The 19,025-nt window shown below is 48.6% G+C and overlaps 3 protein-coding genes across 4 annotated transcripts; all 3 read left to right on the top strand.

Moving 5' to 3' along the window:
* The first annotated feature begins 1,702 nt into the window (after nt 1-1,702).
* LOC135271548 (arrestin-C-like) lies at nt 1,703-6,581 on the top strand. The gene is made up of 11 exons (XM_064368976.1): nt 1,703-1,757; nt 2,045-2,244; nt 2,396-2,455; nt 2,647-2,714; nt 3,376-3,511; nt 3,699-3,783; nt 4,049-4,121; nt 4,526-4,663; nt 5,982-6,065; nt 6,346-6,369; nt 6,521-6,581. The coding sequence occupies exons 1-11, from the start codon at nt 1,703-1,705 to the stop codon at nt 6,579-6,581; spliced, it is 984 nt and encodes a 327-aa protein (XP_064225046.1).
* Nucleotides 6,582-7,893: 1,312 nt separating this feature from the next.
* On the top strand, nt 7,894-10,453 carry LOC135271536 (ras-related protein Rab-41-like). Of its 2 annotated transcripts, none has more exons than XM_064368940.1 (8): nt 7,894-8,017; nt 8,212-8,267; nt 8,477-8,530; nt 8,950-9,055; nt 9,195-9,306; nt 9,633-9,726; nt 9,945-10,008; nt 10,285-10,453. In XM_064368940.1, the coding sequence occupies exons 1-8, from the start codon at nt 7,894-7,896 to the stop codon at nt 10,344-10,346; spliced, it is 672 nt and encodes a 223-aa protein (XP_064225010.1). In that variant the 3' UTR covers nt 10,347-10,453. The 2 variants fall into 2 exon arrangements, with proteins under 2 accessions (XP_064225010.1, XP_064225009.1); XM_064368939.1 differs by having other exon boundaries at nt 8,209-8,267.
* Nucleotides 10,454-13,853: 3,400 nt separating this feature from the next.
* Nucleotides 13,854-18,731, top strand: LOC135271547 (arrestin-C-like). Its single transcript, XM_064368975.1, has 11 exons — nt 13,854-13,908; nt 14,195-14,394; nt 14,546-14,605; nt 14,797-14,864; nt 15,526-15,661; nt 15,849-15,933; nt 16,199-16,271; nt 16,676-16,813; nt 18,132-18,215; nt 18,496-18,519; nt 18,671-18,731. The coding sequence occupies exons 1-11, from the start codon at nt 13,854-13,856 to the stop codon at nt 18,729-18,731; spliced, it is 984 nt and encodes a 327-aa protein (XP_064225045.1).
* Nucleotides 18,732-19,025: the final 294 nt, after the last annotated feature.

Below are 19,025 nucleotides of genomic sequence, written 5' to 3'. Positions count from 1 at the left end.
AGCCTCCTGCGTGCCCTTCCCTGATCCAGTTTACCTTCCTCCCTCCCTAGTTACTTCTCCTCCTGCTCTCCTCCGTCCACAGATAACCACTATCCTGAATTTGGTGTTTAGTATTCTCTCAATGGCTCCATTCTTGTACTCCATATTTAAGTGTGTATGATGAACTTTGATATCATCCTATCTGCTTTCAAACCTTTTTCTTTTGTTTTGTTTTCTTTTTTGAAATGAAGTCTCATGCTGTCGCCCAGGCTGGAGTGCAGTGGCACGATGTGGGCTCACTGCAACCTCCGCCTATGGGCTTCAAGCAATTCTCCTGCCTCAGCCTCCCGAGTAGCTGGGATTACAGGCACCCGCCACCACACCCAGCTAATTTTTGTATTTTCAGTAGAGACCGGGTTTCACCATCATGGCCAGGCTGGTCTTGAACTCCTGACCTCTGATCCACCCACCCTGGCTCCCAAAGTGCTGGGATTACAGGCATGAGCCACTGTGCCTGGCCGCTTTGAAACTTTATATAAACAGTAACATAGTGTACCTATCATTCTGCAGCTACATTTGTTTGTTCAGTAGCTTCCCCCTTTTCTTTTCCAGACAGTCTTGCTCTGTCACCCAGGCTGGAGTGCAATGGTGCAATCTCAGCTACTGCAACCTCTGCCTCCCAGGTTCAAGCAATTATCCTGCCTCAGCCTCCCAAGTAGCTGGAATTACAGGTGCACACCACCATGCCTGGCTAATTTTTGTGTTTTAGTGGAGACAGGTTTTCGCCATGTTGGTCAGGCTCGTCTTGATCTCCAGTCCTCAAGCGATCTGCTGCCTAGGCATCCCAAAGTGCTGGGATTACAGGCGTCAGCTACCACACCGGGCCTGGTTCAATAGTTTTTGAGATTTAAGCATGTTGACACGGGTCTTAGTCTGTTTCTGATGCTACAGCAAAATACGTGAGACTAGGTAATTTAAAAGAACAGAAATTTATTTTCTCACGATTCTGAAAGGTAGGAAGTCCAACATCAAGGCCCCAGCAGGTGCAGTTGTGTGATGAGGGCTGCTCTCTGCTTCCAAGATGGTGCATTATTGCTGCATCCTCCGGAGCGGGGGAGCATTGTGACCTCACGTGGCAGAAGGTGGAAGGGCAAACGGTGTCCTATCTAAGGGCCTTCATCCAGTTCATGAAGGGATTCATGAACAAAGAAGGCCCATGATCTAATCATTTCTTGATGGCCATCGTGATACCATCTCCTGAATTACAGAGAGGACACATACAAGCCGTAGCATTCCATCAAGTTCCAGTTCATGTGTTTTAACTTTGGTTTAGTAGCCCATGTTGTAAATATGCCACAAATGTTTTACTCATTCTCCTGCTGATAGATATTTAGATTATCTCCAGGTTTATGTTCTGACAAACATTGATGCAGTGGCCATCGTCATAGGTATCTCTTTGTAAACATGAACAAAAGCTCCTTTAAAGTCAAATTATTAGGTCATACACTACGAGCAGGTTTAATTCTACTGGATAATCCCAAATAGATTTTCAAATTAGTTGCATTAATACTCCCACGAGCAGTATGTAACAACTCTTCTGTTCCACATCTTCATCAACACGTAGTGTTGTCAGACGTAGAACTTTTCGACAATCTGATGGGTGTGAAATCTTACCTGGTTGTGCATTTAATTTGCATTTATCTGATTACTAATGAGACTAAACATGTTTTCCTGTGTCATTGAGCATGCCTTCACCTTCTTTGTACGCTATGACACTGGTCCATCATTCTTGTTGATGTGTGATGTGCTTACATATTTTGGATGTTAACCTCCTGTGTACTATATGTGTTGCAAAGATTTTTCTCCCAGTCTTTCCTATTTTACTTGTTTATAAAGACACTGAATATAAATCTTACTGCAGTCAAATGTGTTAATAGCGGGTTTTTTTTTTGCCGCCACGGTCTTTCGATCATGTGACATCACCTCTCTGCGTCTTCTTCACCCAGTTAAGATTCCCCTTCCCACTCAGGCCTGACAGGCCACTCTCTTCCTCCTTCGCCTGCAGTGTTTGTCATGTTGACATGTGCCTTTCGCTATGGCCGTGATGACTTGGATGTGATTGGTCTGACATTCCGGAAAGATCTGTATGTGCAGACCCTGCAAGTGGTCCCAGCTGAATCCACCAGCCCTCAGGGGGCCCTCACGGTCCTACAGGAGCGACTGCTGCACAAGCTAGGGGCCAATGCCTACCCCTTTACCCTGCAGGTACTGACCCCAAGCCCTGGGCAGGCAAGGTTTCCAGGGAAGATTAAGAGAGAGAGCTCAAGAAGGGCAACAAGGGAGAGGGGTCCCTAGTTTTCTTGTATCGGTTTGAATTCTTTTCTACTCCTTTCCTGACCTCTTTTTTGTCCCCTAGATGGTGACCAACCTGCCCTGTTCTGTGACACTGCAGCCAGGTCCTGAAGATGCAGGCAAGGTGCGGATGGAGGACTGGGTTCTAAGAAAGAGGGATAGATGGTAGTTCCAGGTAGAGGAACAGTGGGACAAACAGTCAAGACTGGAGAGAAATGGACAGCTAAGGAAGGAGGTCAGGCATTTTCTTATAGGCCCATGGGGAAGGGAGGACAGCACTGGAAATGAGCTCTCTTTGCCCCTGTCCCTTTACAGCCCTGTGGGATTGACTTTGAGGTGAAGAGTTTCTGTGCTGAAAACCCGGAGGAGACAGTCTCCAAGAGGTATTCTCTGGTTCTCCCCCAAAGTCCTTGCATCCAGCCTGTCCCAGGAAACAGATCCTGCTCTGGTGACAGAAATGGCCCAAGTTTCAACCTCCACAGCATCGTCGCCACCAGTGACGCCCGTTTCTGAGGCCCCTCAGACTTCTCCTCTTTGCTCTAGGGCAAGGGTCAGCAAACTTTTGTGTACGGTCCAAAAAATAACTATTTGGGTTGTGTGGGCCGTGTAGTCTCTGTTGCAACTACCCAACTCTGCTGTTGCAGTGCAAACGCAGCCGTAGGTAGTACAGAAAAGAATGAGTGTGGCTGTGTGTCCGACAGAACTTTGTTTATGGACACTGAAATTTGAATTTCGTGTAATATCCACATGTCGTAAAATACTATTGCTCCTTGATTTATTTCAACCATTTATAAATGTAATATAACCATTATCAGTTCGTGGACCATAGGAAAACAGGCGACAGGCCAGATTTGGCCAGTGGGCCGTAGCTTACCAACCTTTGGTCTACATACTTACATTAAGGGTCTAGAGGAGTTCTCTGACGGGGGGGCCTTCCTCTATTCCCATTCTTAAGCAAGGGTTGGGCTGTGGGGGTGGCATGGGAGAGGTCTGCGGGTCTCCCCGCAGGAGGATGCTTTAGCTGATGCGTTGGTCTCTGCTCAGAGACTATGTGCGACTGGTTGTCCGGAAAGTACAGTTTGCGCCACCGGAGGCAGGACCTGGCCCCTCAGCCCAGACCGTCCGCCGCTTCCTTCTGTCAGCTCAGCCCCTACAACTCCAGGCCTGGATGGACAGGGAGGTTTGTGACCCGCACTTCCGGCCTCCTACCCCAGCGCCCCCTCTGATGCCCATTCTTCACTGATATCCTACTTGGGCAGGCAGAGATGGGAGCCAGGGTGGCAAGAGTGCTAAGGAAACAGGGTTTATAGGTCTCCATCTGTGCATTCTTCCTCCAGCCTGGACATGGGTCCCTCCTCCTGCTTTAGGTTCACTACCACGGAGAACCCATCTCTGTCAATGTTTCTATCAACAACTCCACCAACAAGGTCATCAAAAAAATCAGGATTTCCGGTGAGTTTCTCTTCCCATCCCTCCGCACCTGGTCCCAAAGCCACAGGTCTTTTTCCACAATTGTGCCTCACTTACCTGTCTGCATTCATGTAGGCTTTCCCTCTATCACACACTTGTCAAAATGCACATCTCGTTTTGTCACTGACCGCGTCTTACTGCGTGACGTATAGTGTACCTGTGTATAAGGTCACCTCTGAGGACAGTAAGCTGGGGTCTCAAAAATGACTGGTTGATTATAATCACGTGCTTTTCCCGGCTTGTTCAGTCGACCAGGTCACTGATGTGGTCCTGTATTCACTAGACAAGTACTCCAAGACTGTGTTCATTCAGGAATTCACGTGAGCTGGCACTGGGGCTGGGGTCAAAGAGCTAAAGGGTCGGGTGTTGGGAAGAGGTCCGGTAGGCGGGTGAGAAGGTGGGAAGAACAAAAGGGAGGGGAAGTTCCAAAGAATGGGGAAGTTCAAGATGAAGGCTATAGTAGAGAATGGGAGGGATTCCCAAGACAACGGGATGGAGGGGACAAAACTTACCCCCAGGAGTCCCATCACAATGCTGAGCGAGGGCAGAAGCGTAAGGATTTCCCACCAGAATGCATTTCTCCCAGTCTTCACAGTTAAACATGTTACCTCTCTGGGATACTCCAGTAGGTTCTCATACAATCTTGTACAAGATACTCTTGGGAGTAAAAGTGTACTTCATAGGCAAACCCAGTCTAAATCCTTCACTTGTTCGTCTTTCAAAGGGAGACTATACCTGCTAATTCCAACTTCTCCAGGAGCTTTGCAGTAACCCCAATCCTGGCTGCCAGCTGCCAGAAACGGGGCCTGGCACTGGATGGGAAACTCAAGCATGAGGATACCAACCTGGCCTGTAGCACGATGTAAGCTCAAATGTAACTCTCAGCCTCCATTTCCTACCCCTCGATCATTCCACACGCTGCATATACAGCTCTGAGGTTTCATCTTCGGTGAAGCCTACCTGTTTTTAAACTGTCTCTAGGGCAGTGTTCACAGACCCCTCCAGGCCCGCGGGCCAGCAGCAAGCTCAGTAATGCCCATGGGACCAACGGCAGGCTTAGGTCAGAGGCGGAAAGAAAGGAAAACACGGAGAGGAAGACAATCCTTACGTTGTATAAGATTTCACAGTGCACCGAGGTCCTAACATATGTACTATGTCATCTTTGTGAGAATCCCACCAACGTAGCCTGGATAGAATCCCACCAAAGTAGCCTGTTCTTACTCCCTTTTACACTTAAGGACCCTGAGGCTCAGACAGAAGAAGGAACTGGTTTAAGGTGGCATGGCTGATAAGAGGTAGAGGCAGACAGGATTTTATCACATGTCCTCCGGCTCTGAATATTGTGATCTCTAGAGAATCCACTCTCTAGAAAAGACGAAAATGCGGTAGAAGCCTAGGAGATGAGAAATGGAGAAAAAGGAGGACAACGAAGGAAAAGGATGCAACAGAAATTAATAGAATCCTAGGAAGTCATTCACTTGGTCCCGTCCCTCGGAGGCCATAGCCTTAGGTGTGTCTCCCAGCAAAAATCACCTGCCAGCATCTTATAAGTGTAATGCCTCCATCTCTCCCCACGGCTTATCAATCAAGCAGCTATAGACTGCTATCGCTGGGAATCTCCTTAGAAATCATCCAAGCAGCGTTATTTTATATGTAAGAGATCAGCAGCACAGAGCAATGACGAGATTTTTCCCAAGCTCCCTGGAGCAGGTAGAATGAGCTAGATCTTAAAACATGTGAAGGATCTGGTTACCAACAGACAAAACACAGGAGCATTCTATACTGGGAACACAGCATGGGCAAAGGCTAGAAGATGGGAATCCACATGGCATGTTCTGATCACGGAGAGAAGATGGGTCTGCTTAGGTTGCATTCAGCAGTTAGGGCAGAAAAGGTTAGAGAGGCTAGATAGGGCAAGATTGTTAGGGTCTTGAAAGTCAGGCAGAGTAGTTGTTCTATTCAAAAGGTAGGCTCCTGAGCAGAGGGTGACGTGGTAAAACTGAATGTTGGGGAGAGAATTGTGGTCTCCATGGGTAGGAGAGCTTAGAGCCTGGGAGATCTTCTGGGAGAAGACTAAATGTTATAGGGTGTGGTGATGGGAATGCGTGAGAAGAAACTGGGGACTGAACGAATTCTCCTAATGCCCCTACACACCCCCAAACGAATACTACAAACTCCAGTATTAGACCGGGAATGGACAAAGAGTGGCTGGGGATCCTGGTGTCCTACAAAGTCAGAGTCAACCTGATGGTGTCCTGTGGCGGGTAAGTGAGGGTTCTGGGTCTGTCTGGGCAGGGGCTAAGGAGTCAAGGGCTTTTCGCCTCTCTTTTTCTCCCAGTTAGATGGACCCAATCACACCATTCCTCACCCCTTCTCACAGACCAGGTTCCCAAACCTGTGAGCTCAGCGAACAAGTCACTTTCCCTTCCAGAAACCCATTCTGTGGCTGGCTCATTAGGGCTTATGATCCCTCATTCCCTATTAAAACTATGTTGCCCCTTCTCTATTTGCTGCTAGTAATTTTGGGTGTCATTCTACCCACAGCATCCTAGGAGACCTGACGGCCAGGTAAGAGACTGTGGGGTGGGGGGACATGGGCAAGAAGAGGAGGACAAGGGAGGGTCTGAGGGCATCCAAAGACTGGAAACCTAAGGGAGGGAGGTTCAGGGGTTGGGCTTGTAGAGAGATGAGATGTCACTCCACATTGGGATCCTTGCAGTGATGTTGGTGTGGAGCTACCCTTGGTCCTGATCCACCCGAAGCCATCTCATGGTGAGTGATCAGGAGGAACTCACAGGAAGGGTTTTCCTGAGGGCTGAGGTCCAAGGCGTTCTGATCTCATGAATTGGAGACGCGCAGTTTGGCTGTGGATGGAACAGCAATAGGCAGGCTGGGTGTCTAGGTTTTCGGGGGAAGTGTGTGTGTCCTGTGTGCTGGGGAGGAAGGCTTGGAAAGGGAGGGAAAAGGGTAAACATACTTCTTCAGGGAACCGAAGAACCCCTAATCAGCATCAGCTCCATCTTTTTTTTTCCTTCCCCCTCCATGCTTGCTGCAGAGGCCGCTAGGTAAATGGAATAGGAGACTGGGAAGCCCCATTCCCCTCTTCCCATTGCCACTCTCCACGCTATGACGATGGAAATGTGAAAATGCTTTTCCAGGGTGCTTTAAATACAGGTCCAGTGTAAACATACGGCTTAGCTTCGTGTCACAGTTCGGTGCTTTTCATATGCCCTCTGTTCCCTTTCTGCATACCCCACCTTCCTGCCCCTTTCGTCTTTCATTCTTTGATACCTTCCCACTTCCCACTCCTCATCCTTATTTCCCTTCCAGTGCTCCTGGGGAACTCTTGTGCTGGGAAATTTGGGAGGGAACGAAAGGAAACAAGCCAGAGTGGGTGATGGAGGATGGGGGGGCATCAAGACGGGGCCAAGGAGCCCAGCTGGGAAGCAGGGAGGGCATCACTTTTCTGGGATAAGGAAAAAACAGTGGACACGGAGGACACCCAGAAAGGGGTTCCTAATCCTCTGTTCTCTTTTGCTGCTTCTGCAAGCTCTGAGGACATAGTCATCGAGGAGTTCACGCGGAAAGGCGAGGAGGAGAGCCAGAAGGCTGTGGAGGCGGAGGGAGACGAGGAGAGCTGAGCACCTTGCTCTGGTGCCCGTCTGTGTGGGAGCCCCCACTGTAACACTCTAATAAATCGGCTTGTTCAGATGTGCGTGGTGATCTCTTGCCTATTTCCTCCAACTGGAGGGTGATGGAACTACTGAGAATGGCCTTCCCTTCCCCCACCCCTTCACTGTGATTACATTACACTTAGCCCGTGTTTTCCCTACGCTGACCCCCATTTCTCTCTGACACCGTCAGTGGCCATCCCTGTCTCCACCCCATGACCCCACTGGAACGGTCATAGGATCGCTCTGAACACGAGGAGCAGCGCGAGCTGCCAGGAGCGGGGGGCCGAGGGGGCGTGGCCACGCCCAGGCGTCCGTGCCAAGCCAATGGCCGTGAGCCGACGTCGGTAGAGCGCCGAGTGACGTCAGGCGGCACAGGCTGCGCGCCGGAGGCCATTTTGGCTGCCACCTACCTGACGGGATGTCTGCCTTCGGTCACCGCGAGGCCTGGATGGAGGCCGGAGACCTTGGCCTCAGGGCTGCCAAAGGACCGCAATACCAGACTCTCTGCAAAGCTAAACTCGTATTCCTGGGAGAGCCGAGCGGTGCGGGTCTGGGTTGGGCTTTGGGGACAGGAAGGTGTGAATGGTATTAAATGGGGTGGGGCTTTCTCCGGGGAATCGAGTTCCTCCTCGTTGGGAAACGTTGGAGTGGGAGGAGGAGGGAGGGCTCATAGAAACTTTGAGGGGAGAAAGGGCACCCAAGGCGACGATTGGCCTGCTTATCCACCTCACAGTAGGGAAGACATCCATCATCACCCGCTTCATGTACGACAGCTTCGGCGGCACCTTCCAGGTAAGCCCGCCGCCGAGCCCTATGGTACATTTTAGCCCGTCTTCTTGGCGGACTCACCTGGAGGTTCTCCTCCTCAAGGTTATGTATTGTACGGTTGGGAAGTGGAGCCAGGACATTTTCCTAAACGGTCCTTCTCCACTTCGGATTCTCAGACTGCCTCATGTTGGGAATAGAGGGAATGCTGGAGAGTACCTGACTTTCTTTTGCAGGCAACTGTTGGAATTGACTTCTTGTCTAAGACCATGTACTTGGAGGACGGAATAGTGAGTGTTTACTCTCATACCCCTAACCCTACAGCAGCCCCTTCAGCCTATTCCTCACAGTAGGGTAGCACCATCAAAAAAAAAAACGGAAGCCTCTTCAAATTACCAAGCCCTGTGAGGTTTCTTCTTCTGTCTGCCTTCATCTAATCTCCAATTGTACCATCCGTAAAGTCCAAGAGACCTTGAATCCTTAAATCTGCTGTGCTATGGGGTCTTCCTGAATCAAATCAGTATATTAAAATTGGTTGCACCTGTCCTAGGACTATAGGCCACTTGGTTTCAGGCCACAGCAGCCACTTCTCAGGGACCCAGTCTCCCTGACTTTTTATATTCTGCCTTTACTAGGTTTGATCTTTTTACAAAGGCTAGTTTCTTTTCTACATTTCCCCACCTTCTTCCTAAACATTTGTTTTATGCAGGTTCAGCTGCAGCTATGGGACACAGCTGGCCAGGAGTGCTTTCACAGCCTGATTCCTATCTACATTTGTGGTTCAACTATTGCAGTGGTTGTCTATGACGTCACAAGTGGGTGTTGTGCAATGTTTTATTTGAAGAGAGGATTATAAAGGAAGTGACAGGGAGACCGATACAATTAGCAGAGAGGAATGGTTCCCTCCAAATCTCTACTAAATGTTTCAACACTCTGCCACATGTTCCCTTGCAGACATCAATTCTTTTAAGGAGACAGATAAGTGGGTAGAACATGTTCGAGCAGAAAGAGGTGACGATGTTGTCATCATGTTGGTGGGTAACAAGATTGATTTGAATGATAAAAGGTACAGTATAACTACAACTTCTTCTGGCATACCTAAAATTCAGTCTCTATGGGGAGGGTCGACCGTGCTCTGTTTACTTGGGGAGGAGTTACCCTGGCTCCCTGTGCCCCCCCAGCAGCCGTGCAGGAGGGGAAGGACGAGGACACGTCCCATTAGGGCACGAGGATATGTGGGGGTTAGAGGAGAGAGTCCCCACGCTGTAATCAGAAGGATCATAGGTTTAAGGCTTCTAGGGTTCCTTGCCATAAGTAAGCATCATTACACCTCAGAAGACTGTATCCCTGTCCACTAACTCTGGTCCTTTTCATCACTTCTAATTTGTGCAGACAAGTCACTGCAGAAGAGGGTGAAGAAAAATCCAGAAACCTCAATGTGATGTTTATTGAGACCAGTGCCAAAACCAGTTACAACGTGGACAAGGTAATCGTTGTTTCTTTGTATGATACTTTAATTACACTCTGTGTGTAGCTACCACCACTGTTTACTCTTTGGGATACCTTTGGCTTGTCCTTTGTGGGGTGGAGGGCAAGGTTCGTCTCCCATCATGTAGCCCAAAGGCCCTGAATTATCCCAGCCTCTGAACCTGACCTTGTTTTCTTCCTTTCTTTTTTGGTCACCTTTCACACGCACACTCACAGCTGTTCCGGTGTGTGGCTTCTGCCCTTCCTTCCGCAAGTACTTCACCTCCACCTAAAGAGAGGCGTATCCTTTTTCCTACGTTTGCTGGGGTAGGGAGTATACGCGTAGGGAAGGTAAGTTTCCTTTGTTGAGGTGATGCCTGGGTGGTACTTAAGGGTTTCCTGGGTGGTAGTTAAGGTTTGGACTAACTTTAGCCCAAAGTAGTTCCTTGGTTTGCCTTTAGGTGAGGGGGATTGTAAGATCAGAATTCCTCTTCTACATCTCCTAGAAGCTGACCCTGGGTGTTGAGATTTGACTCCAGTCACCTCACTGTATTAGCTTCCTTACCACACGCTTCAGCAGTTGAAATCCAAGTGGAGTCCTTCGAGGAGTCAGGCAACAGAAACTACTGTTCCCAGTGACAGCTTAGGCTTTCTCTGCCTCATTTCCTGGGTTTCTTGCATCTGGGCTTGCCACACCAGTTCTCCCCCACCTCGTTTTATGATACATGGCCGCTTACTCTCTTCCAATTCCTAGCCTCGGGGTAAAAACGGAACCCCTGACAGTGCTATCATATTTTACTGACTGCATCTCACAGCTACTGGGCAGAAGCTTCTTGCGGCGCCTGGGAGTTCTACCTTACCTTCTCAGATGGGTAAAAGACATCTATAGAGAATACAGTTCTACAGCAGCTGACATACTTCGAAGGCAGATGCAATTCAATCTCCAGTTTGTTGTTGTTTTTCACCTACACCGTCAATAAATGACTGGTCCTTTAACATAAGGCTCCTACTGTTTGTGCTTCCTCCACACTACACCTATATTTTCACAATGTAATCATCTCATGTTGGTGCCCCGGCAGAACCAATCCATGTGTCTCAATTGAGAACCAATTTACAGAGGGAGGGTTTCTGCGTCTTACGCCCCCGGAACCTGGATGGGACTCTGTACCATGGTTTCCGTTTCTCTTAGATGAGTTGTTTTTGACCTGTTCACCATAGGGATAGTCTTGGACCTCAGCATTCAGCCGAGTGAGCCAATGTGCCTTTATGGATGTAACCAAGCTACCATTTTCTTTCTCTGGTGGCCAATGGGATTGGGTAGGGATCAGCAAACAGGAGCGTAGAACGGGATTTCCCAGGAAGCATAGAGACAGCTCCATTAATTCTACCTCCAGCTCTGCTGTCAAGGGATGTTGCCACCTAACAATAGCACTGAGGCTCTAGAAGAGGTATCTCAGTGGAGCTGGGGTCGGATATATAGGAAGAACCAGGACTTCCTCATATAGTACAGCACTACTATTTAGAACAGTGTTTCCTATATTTGAAGACTGACTTATTAACTTTGTTGATTTAGAAATCCAGATATCCAGACTCCACCTCAGACCAACAGAATCATTGTCCAGTGGAAGGGCGTATGCATATATATTTAAGCTCCCCAGGATTCTTTCAAGGCAGATTTTGGCTCTTCATCACAGGGGTTCATCACCCTATAACACACTAGAAATCTTTTTTTCTTTATATTCTGAGCCACACTCTCACTGTGTCACCCACACTGGAGGGCAGTGGTACGATCTCGGCTCACTGCAACCTCAGCCTCATGGGCTCAAATGGTCCTCCTGCCTCAGCCTCCCGAGTACCTGGGATTACAGGCACGTGACACCACGCCCGTCTCACTTTTGTATTTTTAGTAGACACAGTGTTTGACCATGTGGGCCAGGCTGGTCTCAAAACTACTGGCCTCAAGTGATCCGCCCGCCTCGGCCTCCCAGAGTGCTGGGATCACAGGCGCAAACCACAGTGTCTGGCCTCCAAAGGAATACCTTAGACATCAACTCCTCACGACTGTCCTGTGAGTTAAGTTGTGCACCTATGACCCTGGAGTTTGGAGTTACACGGGCTTGGATTGAAATCCTGAGCCATTGCTTGACAGCACTCAGCTCCCTTTTCGTACCTGTAAAGTGGAGATAACAACATGTGAGAGGGTTAGTTTGAGGTCTAAATAGAATTTATAGAACTACTAGAGCGGTCCTATTCTTGACAGGTGTAATAACTGAGACCCGGAGAACTCAAGGGGTTTGTGCAAGTCCTAGTCAAGTCCACGTGTTCTGACCCTAAGTATTATTGTTTCTCTCTTTCATGATAAAATATTTCAGGCATAGAGAATTATGTCAGGAATATTCTGTAAAAATTACCAAGCTTTAATAAGAATGACAGAAACAAACGAAAGCCTCCTGCGTGCCCTTCCCTGATCCAGTTTACCTTCCTCCCTCCCTAGTTACTTCTCCTCCTGCTCTCCTCCGTCCACAGATAACCACTATCCTGAATTTGGTGTTTAGTATTCTCTCAATGGCTCCATTCTTGTACTCCATATTTAAGTGTGTATGATGAACTTTGATATCATCCTATCTGCTTTCAAACCTTTTTCTTTTGTTTTGTTTTCTTTTTTGAAATGAAGTCTCATGCTGTCGCCCAGGCTGGAGTGCAGTGGCACGATGTGGGCTCACTGCAACCTCCGCCTATGGGCTTCAAGCAATTCTCCTGCCTCAGCCTCCCGAGTAGCTGGGATTACAGGCACCCGCCACCACACCCAGCTAATTTTTGTATTTTCAGTAGAGACCGGGTTTCACCATCATGGCCAGGCTGGTCTTGAACTCCTGACCTCTGATCCACCCACCCTGGCTCCCAAAGTGCTGGGATTACAGGCATGAGCCACTGTGCCTGGCCGCTTTGAAACTTTATATAAACAGTAACATAGTGTACCTATCATTCTGCAGCTACATTTGTTTGTTCAGTAGCTTCCCCCTTTTCTTTTCCAGACAGTCTTGCTCTGTCACCCAGGCTGGAGTGCAATGGTGCAATCTCAGCTACTGCAACCTCTGCCTCCCAGGTTCAAGCAATTATCCTGCCTCAGCCTCCCAAGTAGCTGGAATTACAGGTGCACACCACCATGCCTGGCTAATTTTTGTGTTTTAGTGGAGACAGGTTTTCGCCATGTTGGTCAGGCTCGTCTTGATCTCCAGTCCTCAAGCGATCTGCTGCCTAGGCATCCCAAAGTGCTGGGATTACAGTCGTCAGCTACCACACCGGGCCTGGTTCAATAGTTTTTGAGATTTAAGCATGTTGACACGGGTCTTAGTCTGTTTCTGATGCTACAGCAAAATACGTGAGACTAGGTAATTTAAAAGAACAGAAATTTATTTTCTCACGATTCTGAAAGGTAGGAAGTCCAACATCAAGGCCCCAGCAGGTGCAGTTGTGTGATGAGGGCTGCTCTCTGCTTCCAAGATGGTGCATTATTGCTGCATCCTCCGGAGCGGGGGAGCATTGTGACCTCACGTGGCAGAAGGTGGAAGGGCAAACGGTGTCCTATCTAAGGGCCTTCATCCAGTTCATGAAGGGATTCATGAACAAAGAAGGCCCATGATCTAATCATTTCTTGATGGCCATCGTGATACCATCTCCTGAATTACAGAGAGGACACATACAAGCCGTAGCATTCCATCAAGTTCCAGTTCATGTGTTTTAACTTTGGTTTAGTAGCCCATGTTGTAAATATGCCACAAATGTTTTACTCATTCTCCTGCTGATAGATATTTAGATTATCTCCAGGTTTATGTTCTGACAAACATTGATGCAGTGGCCATCGTCATAGGTATCTCTTTGTAAACATGAACAAAAGCTCCTTTAAAGTCAAATTATTAGGTCATACACTACGAGCAGGTTTAATTCTACTGGATAATCCCAAATAGATTTTCAAATTAGTTGCATTAATACTCCCACGAGCAGTATGTAACAACTCTTCTGTTCCACATCTTCATCAACACGTAGTGTTGTCAGACGTAGAACTTTTCGACAATCTGATGGGTGTGAAATCTTACCTGGTTGTGCATTTAATTTGCATTTATCTGATTACTAATGAGACTAAACATGTTTTCCTGTGTCATTGAGCATGCCTTCACCTTCTTTGTACGCTATGACACTGGTCCATCATTCTTGTTGATGTGTGATGTGCTTACATATTTTGGATGTTAACCTCCTGTGTACTATATGTGTTGCAAAGATTTTTCTCCCAGTCTTTCCTATTTTACTTGTTTATAAAGACACTGAATATAAATCTTACTGCAGTCAAATGTGTTAATAGCGGGTTTTTTTTTGCCGCCACGGTCTTTCGATCATGTGACATCACCTCTCTGCGTCTTCTTCACCCAGTTAAGATTCCCCTTCCCACTCAGGCCTGACAGGCCACTCTCTTCCTCCTTCGCCTGCAGTGTTTGTCATGTTGACATGTGCCTTTCGCTATGGCCGTGATGACTTGGATGTGATTGGTCTGACATTCCGGAAAGATCTGTATGTGCAGACCCTGCAAGTGGTCCCAGCTGAATCCACCAGCCCTCAGGGGGCCCTCACGGTCCTACAGGAGCGACTGCTGCACAAGCTAGGGGCCAATGCCTACCCCTTTACCCTGCAGGTACTGACCCCAAGCCCTGGGCAGGCAAGGTTTCCAGGGAAGATTAAGAGAGAGAGCTCAAGAAGGGCAACAAGGGAGAGGGGTCCCTAGTTTTCTTGTATCGGTTTGAATTCTTTTCTACTCCTTTCCTGACCTCTTTTTTGTCCCCTAGATGGTGACCAACCTGCCCTGTTCTGTGACACTGCAGCCAGGTCCTGAAGATGCAGGCAAGGTGCGGATGGAGGACTGGGTTCTAAGAAAGAGGGATAGATGGTAGTTCCAGGTAGAGGAACAGTGGGACAAACAGTCAAGACTGGAGAGAAATGGACAGCTAAGGAAGGAGGTCAGGCATTTTCTTATAGGCCCATGGGGAAGGGAGGACAGCACTGGAAATGAGCTCTCTTTGCCCCTGTCCCTTTACAGCCCTGTGGGATTGACTTTGAGGTGAAGAGTTTCTGTGCTGAAAACCCGGAGGAGACAGTCTCCAAGAGGTATTCTCTGGTTCTCCCCCAAAGTCCTTGCATCCAGCCTGTCCCAGGAAACAGATCCTGCTCTGGTGACAGAAATGGCCCAAGTTTCAACCTCCACAGCATCGTCGCCACCAGTGACGCCCGTTTCTGAGGCCCCTCAGACTTCTCCTCTTTGCTCTAGGGCAAGGGTCAGCAAACTTTTGTGTACGGTCCAAAAAATAACTATTTGGGTTGTGTGGGCCGTGTAGTCTCTGTTGCAACTACCCAACTCTGCTGTTGCAGTGCAAACGCAGCCGTAGGTAGTACAGAAAAGAATGAGTGTGGCTGTGTGTCCGACAGAACTTTGTTTATGGACACTGAAATTTGAATTTCGTGTAATATCCACATGTCGTAAAATACTATTGCTCCTTGATTTATTTCAACCATTTATAAATGTAATATAACCATTATCAGTTCGTGGACCATAGGAAAACAGGCGACAGGCCAGATTTGGCCAGTGGGCCGTAGCTTACCAACCTTTGGTCTACATACTTACATTAAGGGTCTAGAGGAGTTCTCTGACGGGGGGGCCTTCCTCTATTCCCATTCTTAAGCAAGGGTTGGGCTGTGGGGGTGGCATGGGAGAGGTCTGCGGGTCTCCCCGCAGGAGGATGCTTTAGCTGATGCGTTGGTCTCTGCTCAGAGACTATGTGCGACTGGTTGTCCGGAAAGTACAGTTTGCGCCACCGGAGGCAGGACCTGGCCCCTCAGCCCAGACCGTCCGCCGCTTCCTTCTGTCAGCTCAGCCCCTACAACTCCAGGCCTGGATGGACAGGGAGGTTTGTGACCCGCACTTCCGGCCTCCTACCCCAGCGCCCCCTCTGATGCCCATTCTTCACTGATATCCTACTTGGGCAGGCAGAGATGGGAGCCAGGGTGGCAAGAGTGCTAAGGAAACAGGGTTTATAGGTCTCCATCTGTGCATTCTTCCTCCAGCCTGGACATGGGTCCCTCCTCCTGCTTTAGGTTCACTACCACGGAGAACCCATCTCTGTCAATGTTTCTATCAACAACTCCACCAACAAGGTCATCAAAAAAATCAGGATTTCCGGTGAGTTTCTCTTCCCATCCCTCCGCACCTGGTCCCAAAGCCACAGGTCTTTTTCCACAATTGTGCCTCACTTACCTGTCTGCATTCATGTAGGCTTTCCCTCTATCACACACTTGTCAAAATGCACATCTCGTTTTGTCACTGACCGCGTCTTACTGCGTGACGTATAGTGTACCTGTGTATAAGGTCACCTCTGAGGACAGTAAGCTGGGGTCTCAAAAATGACTGGTTGATTATAATCACGTGCTTTTCCCGGCTTGTTCAGTCGACCAGGTCACTGATGTGGTCCTGTATTCACTAGACAAGTACTCCAAGACTGTGTTCATTCAGGAATTCACGTGAGCTGGCACTGGGGCTGGGGTCAAAGAGCTAAAGGGTCGGGTGTTGGGAAGAGGTCCGGTAGGCGGGTGAGAAGGTGGGAAGAACAAAAGGGAGGGGAAGTTCCAAAGAATGGGGAAGTTCAAGATGAAGGCTATAGTAGAGAATGGGAGGGATTCCCAAGACAACGGGATGGAGGGGACAAAACTTACCCCCAGGAGCCCCATCACAATGCTGAGCGAGGGCAGAAGCGTAAGGATTTCCCACCAGAATGCATTTCTCCCAGTCTTCACAGTTAAACATGTTACCTCTCTGGGATACTCCAGTAGGTTCTCATACAATCTTGTACAAGATACTCTTGGGAGTAAAAGTGTACTTCATAGGCAAACCCAGTCTAAATCCTTCACTTGTTCGTCTTTCAAAGGGAGACTATACCTGCTAATTCCAACTTCTCCAGGAGCTTTGCAGTAACCCCAATCCTGGCTGCCAGCTGCCAGAAACGGGGCCTGGCACTGGATGGGAAACTCAAGCATGAGGATACCAACCTGGCCTGTAGCACGATGTAAGCTCAAATGTAACTCTCAGCCTCCATTTCCTACCCCTCGATCATTCCACACGCTGCATATACAGCTCTGAGGTTTCATCTTCGGTGAAGCCTACCTGTTTTTAAACTGTCTCTAGGGCAGTGTTCACAGACCCCTCCAGGCCCGCGGGCCAGCAGCAAGCTCAGTAATGCCCATGGGACCAACGGCAGGCTTAGGTCAGAGGCGGAAAGAAAGGAAAACACGGAGAGGAAGACAATCCTTACGTTGTATAAGATTTCACAGTGCACCGAGGTCCTAACATATGTACTATGTCATCTTTGTGAGAATCCCACCAACGTAGCCTGGATAGAATCCCACCAAAGTAGCCTGTTCTTACTCCCTTTTACACTTAAGGACCCTGAGGCTCAGACAGAAGAAGGAACTGGTTTAAGGTGGCATGGCTGATAAGAGGTAGAGGCAGACAGGATTTTATCACATGTCCTCCGGCTCTGAATATTGTGATCTCTAGAGAATCCACTCTCTAGAAAAGACGAAAATGCGGTAGAAGCCTAGGAGATGAGAAATGGAGAAAAAGGAGGACAACGAAGGAAAAGGATGCAACAGAAATTAATAGAATCCTAGGAAGTCATTCACTTGGTCCCGTCCCTCGGAGGCCATAGCCTTAGGTGTGTCTCCCAGCAAAAATCACCTGCCAGCATCTTATAAGTGTAATGCCTCCATCTCTCCCCACGGCTTATCAATCAAGCAGCTATAGACTGCTATCGCTGGGAATCTCCTTAGAAATCATCCAAGCAGCGTTATTTTATATGTAAGAGATCAGCAGCACAGAGCAATGACGAGATTTTTCCCAAGCTCCCTGGAGCAGGTAGAATGAGCTAGATCTTAAAACATGTGAAGGATCTGGTTACCAACAGACAAAACACAGGAGCATTCTATACTGGGAACACAGCATGGGCAAAGGCTAGAAGATGGGAATCCACATGGCATGTTCTGATCACGGAGAGAAGATGGGTCTGCTTAGGTTGCATTCAGCAGTTAGGGCAGAAAAGGTTAGAGAGGCTAGATAGGGCAAGATTGTTAGGGTCTTGAAAGTCAGGCAGAGTAGTTGTTCTATTCAAAAGGTAGGCTCCTGAGCAGAGGGTGACGTGGTAAAACTGAATGTTGGGGAGAGAATTGTGGTCTCCATGGGTAGGAGAGCTTAGAGCCTGGGAGATCTTCTGGGAGAAGACTAAATGTTATAGGGTGTGGTGATGGGAATGCGTGAGAAGAAACTGGGGACTGAACGAATTCTCCTAATGCCCCTACACACCCCCAAACGAATACTACAAACTCCAGTATTAGACCGGGAATGGACAAAGAGTGGCTGGGGATCCTGGTGTCCTACAAAGTCAGAGTCAACCTGATGGTGTCCTGTGGCGGGTAAGTGAGGGTTCTGGGTCTGTCTGGGCAGGGGCTAAGGAGTCAAGGGCTTTTCGCCTCTCTTTTTCTCCCAGTTAGATGGACCCAATCACACCATTCCTCACCCCTTCTCACAGACCAGGTTCCCAAACCTGTGAGCTCAGCGAACAAGTCACTTTCCCTTCCAGAAACCCATTCTGTGGCTGGCTCATTAGGGCTTATGATCCCTCATTCCCTATTAAAACTATGTTGCCCCTTCTCTATTTGCTGCTAGTAATTTTGGGTGTCATTCTACCCACAGCATCCTAGGAGACCTGACGGCCAGGTAAGAGACTGTGGGGTGGGGGGACATGGGCAAGAAGAGGAGGACAAGGGAGGGTCTGAGGGCATCCAAAGACTGGAAACCTAAGGGAGGGAGGTTCAGGGGTTGGGCTTGTAGAGAGATGAGATGTCACTCCACATTGGGATCCTTGCAGTGATGTTGGTGTGGAGCTACCCTTGGTCCTGATCCACCCGAAGCCATCTCATGGTGAGTGATCAGGAGGAACTCACAGGAAGGGTTTTCCTGAGGGCTGAGGTCCAAGGCGTTCTGATCTCATGAATTGGAGACGCGCAGTTTGGCTGTGGATGGAACAGCAATAGGCAGGCTGGGTGTCTAGGTTTTCGGGGGAAGTGTGTGTGTCCTGTGTGCTGGGGAGGAAGGCTTGGAAAGGGAGGGAAAAGGGTAAACATACTTCTTCAGGGAACCGAAGAACCCCTAATCAGCATCAGCTCCATCTTTTTTTTTCCTTCCCCCTCCATGCTTGCTGCAGAGGCCGCTAGGTAAATGGA

This window comes from Aotus nancymaae, unplaced genomic scaffold (assembly GCF_030222135.1).
Source record: "Aotus nancymaae isolate 86718 unplaced genomic scaffold, 86718_ANA_hifiasm-v0.15.2.pri h1tg000081l, whole genome shotgun sequence".
Lineage (NCBI taxonomy): Eukaryota > Metazoa > Chordata > Mammalia > Primates > Aotidae > Aotus > Aotus nancymaae.
Note: the sequence above shows the minus strand (reverse complement) of the source record. Positions and strands in the feature narration are given on the sequence as shown.

What these genes read in the sequence shown, in the direction of transcription:
- LOC135271547 (XM_064368975.1), top strand. Translation starts at nt 13,854, where the DNA reads ATGTTTTCCTGTGTCATTGAGCATGCCTTCACCTTCTTTGTACGCTAT. An exon ending in GAGGAGACAGTCTCCAAGAG is followed by an intron (nt 14,865 to 15,525) that starts GTATTCTCTGGT and finishes GTCTCTGCTCAG; the next exon opens with AGACTATGTGCGACTGGTTG. An exon ending in CAAAAAAATCAGGATTTCCG is followed by an intron (nt 15,934 to 16,198) that starts GTGAGTTTCTCT and finishes CGGCTTGTTCAG; the next exon opens with TCGACCAGGTCACTGATGTG.
- LOC135271548 (XM_064368976.1), top strand. Translation starts at nt 1,703, where the DNA reads ATGTTTTCCTGTGTCATTGAGCATGCCTTCACCTTCTTTGTACGCTAT. An exon ending in AGGCCTGGATGGACAGGGAG is followed by an intron (nt 3,512 to 3,698) that starts GTTTGTGACCCG and finishes CTCCTGCTTTAG; the next exon opens with GTTCACTACCACGGAGAACC. An exon ending in GTGTTCATTCAGGAATTCAC is followed by an intron (nt 4,122 to 4,525) that starts GTGAGCTGGCAC and finishes CGTCTTTCAAAG; the next exon opens with GGAGACTATACCTGCTAATT.
- LOC135271536 (XM_064368939.1), top strand. Translation starts at nt 7,894, where the DNA reads ATGTCTGCCTTCGGTCACCGCGAGGCCTGGATGGAGGCCGGAGACCTT. An exon ending in ATTCCTGGGAGAGCCGAGCG is followed by an intron (nt 8,018 to 8,208) that starts GTGCGGGTCTGG and finishes TCCACCTCACAG; the next exon opens with TAGGGAAGACATCCATCATC. An exon ending in GGTTGTCTATGACGTCACAA is followed by an intron (nt 9,056 to 9,194) that starts GTGGGTGTTGTG and finishes GTTCCCTTGCAG; the next exon opens with ACATCAATTCTTTTAAGGAG.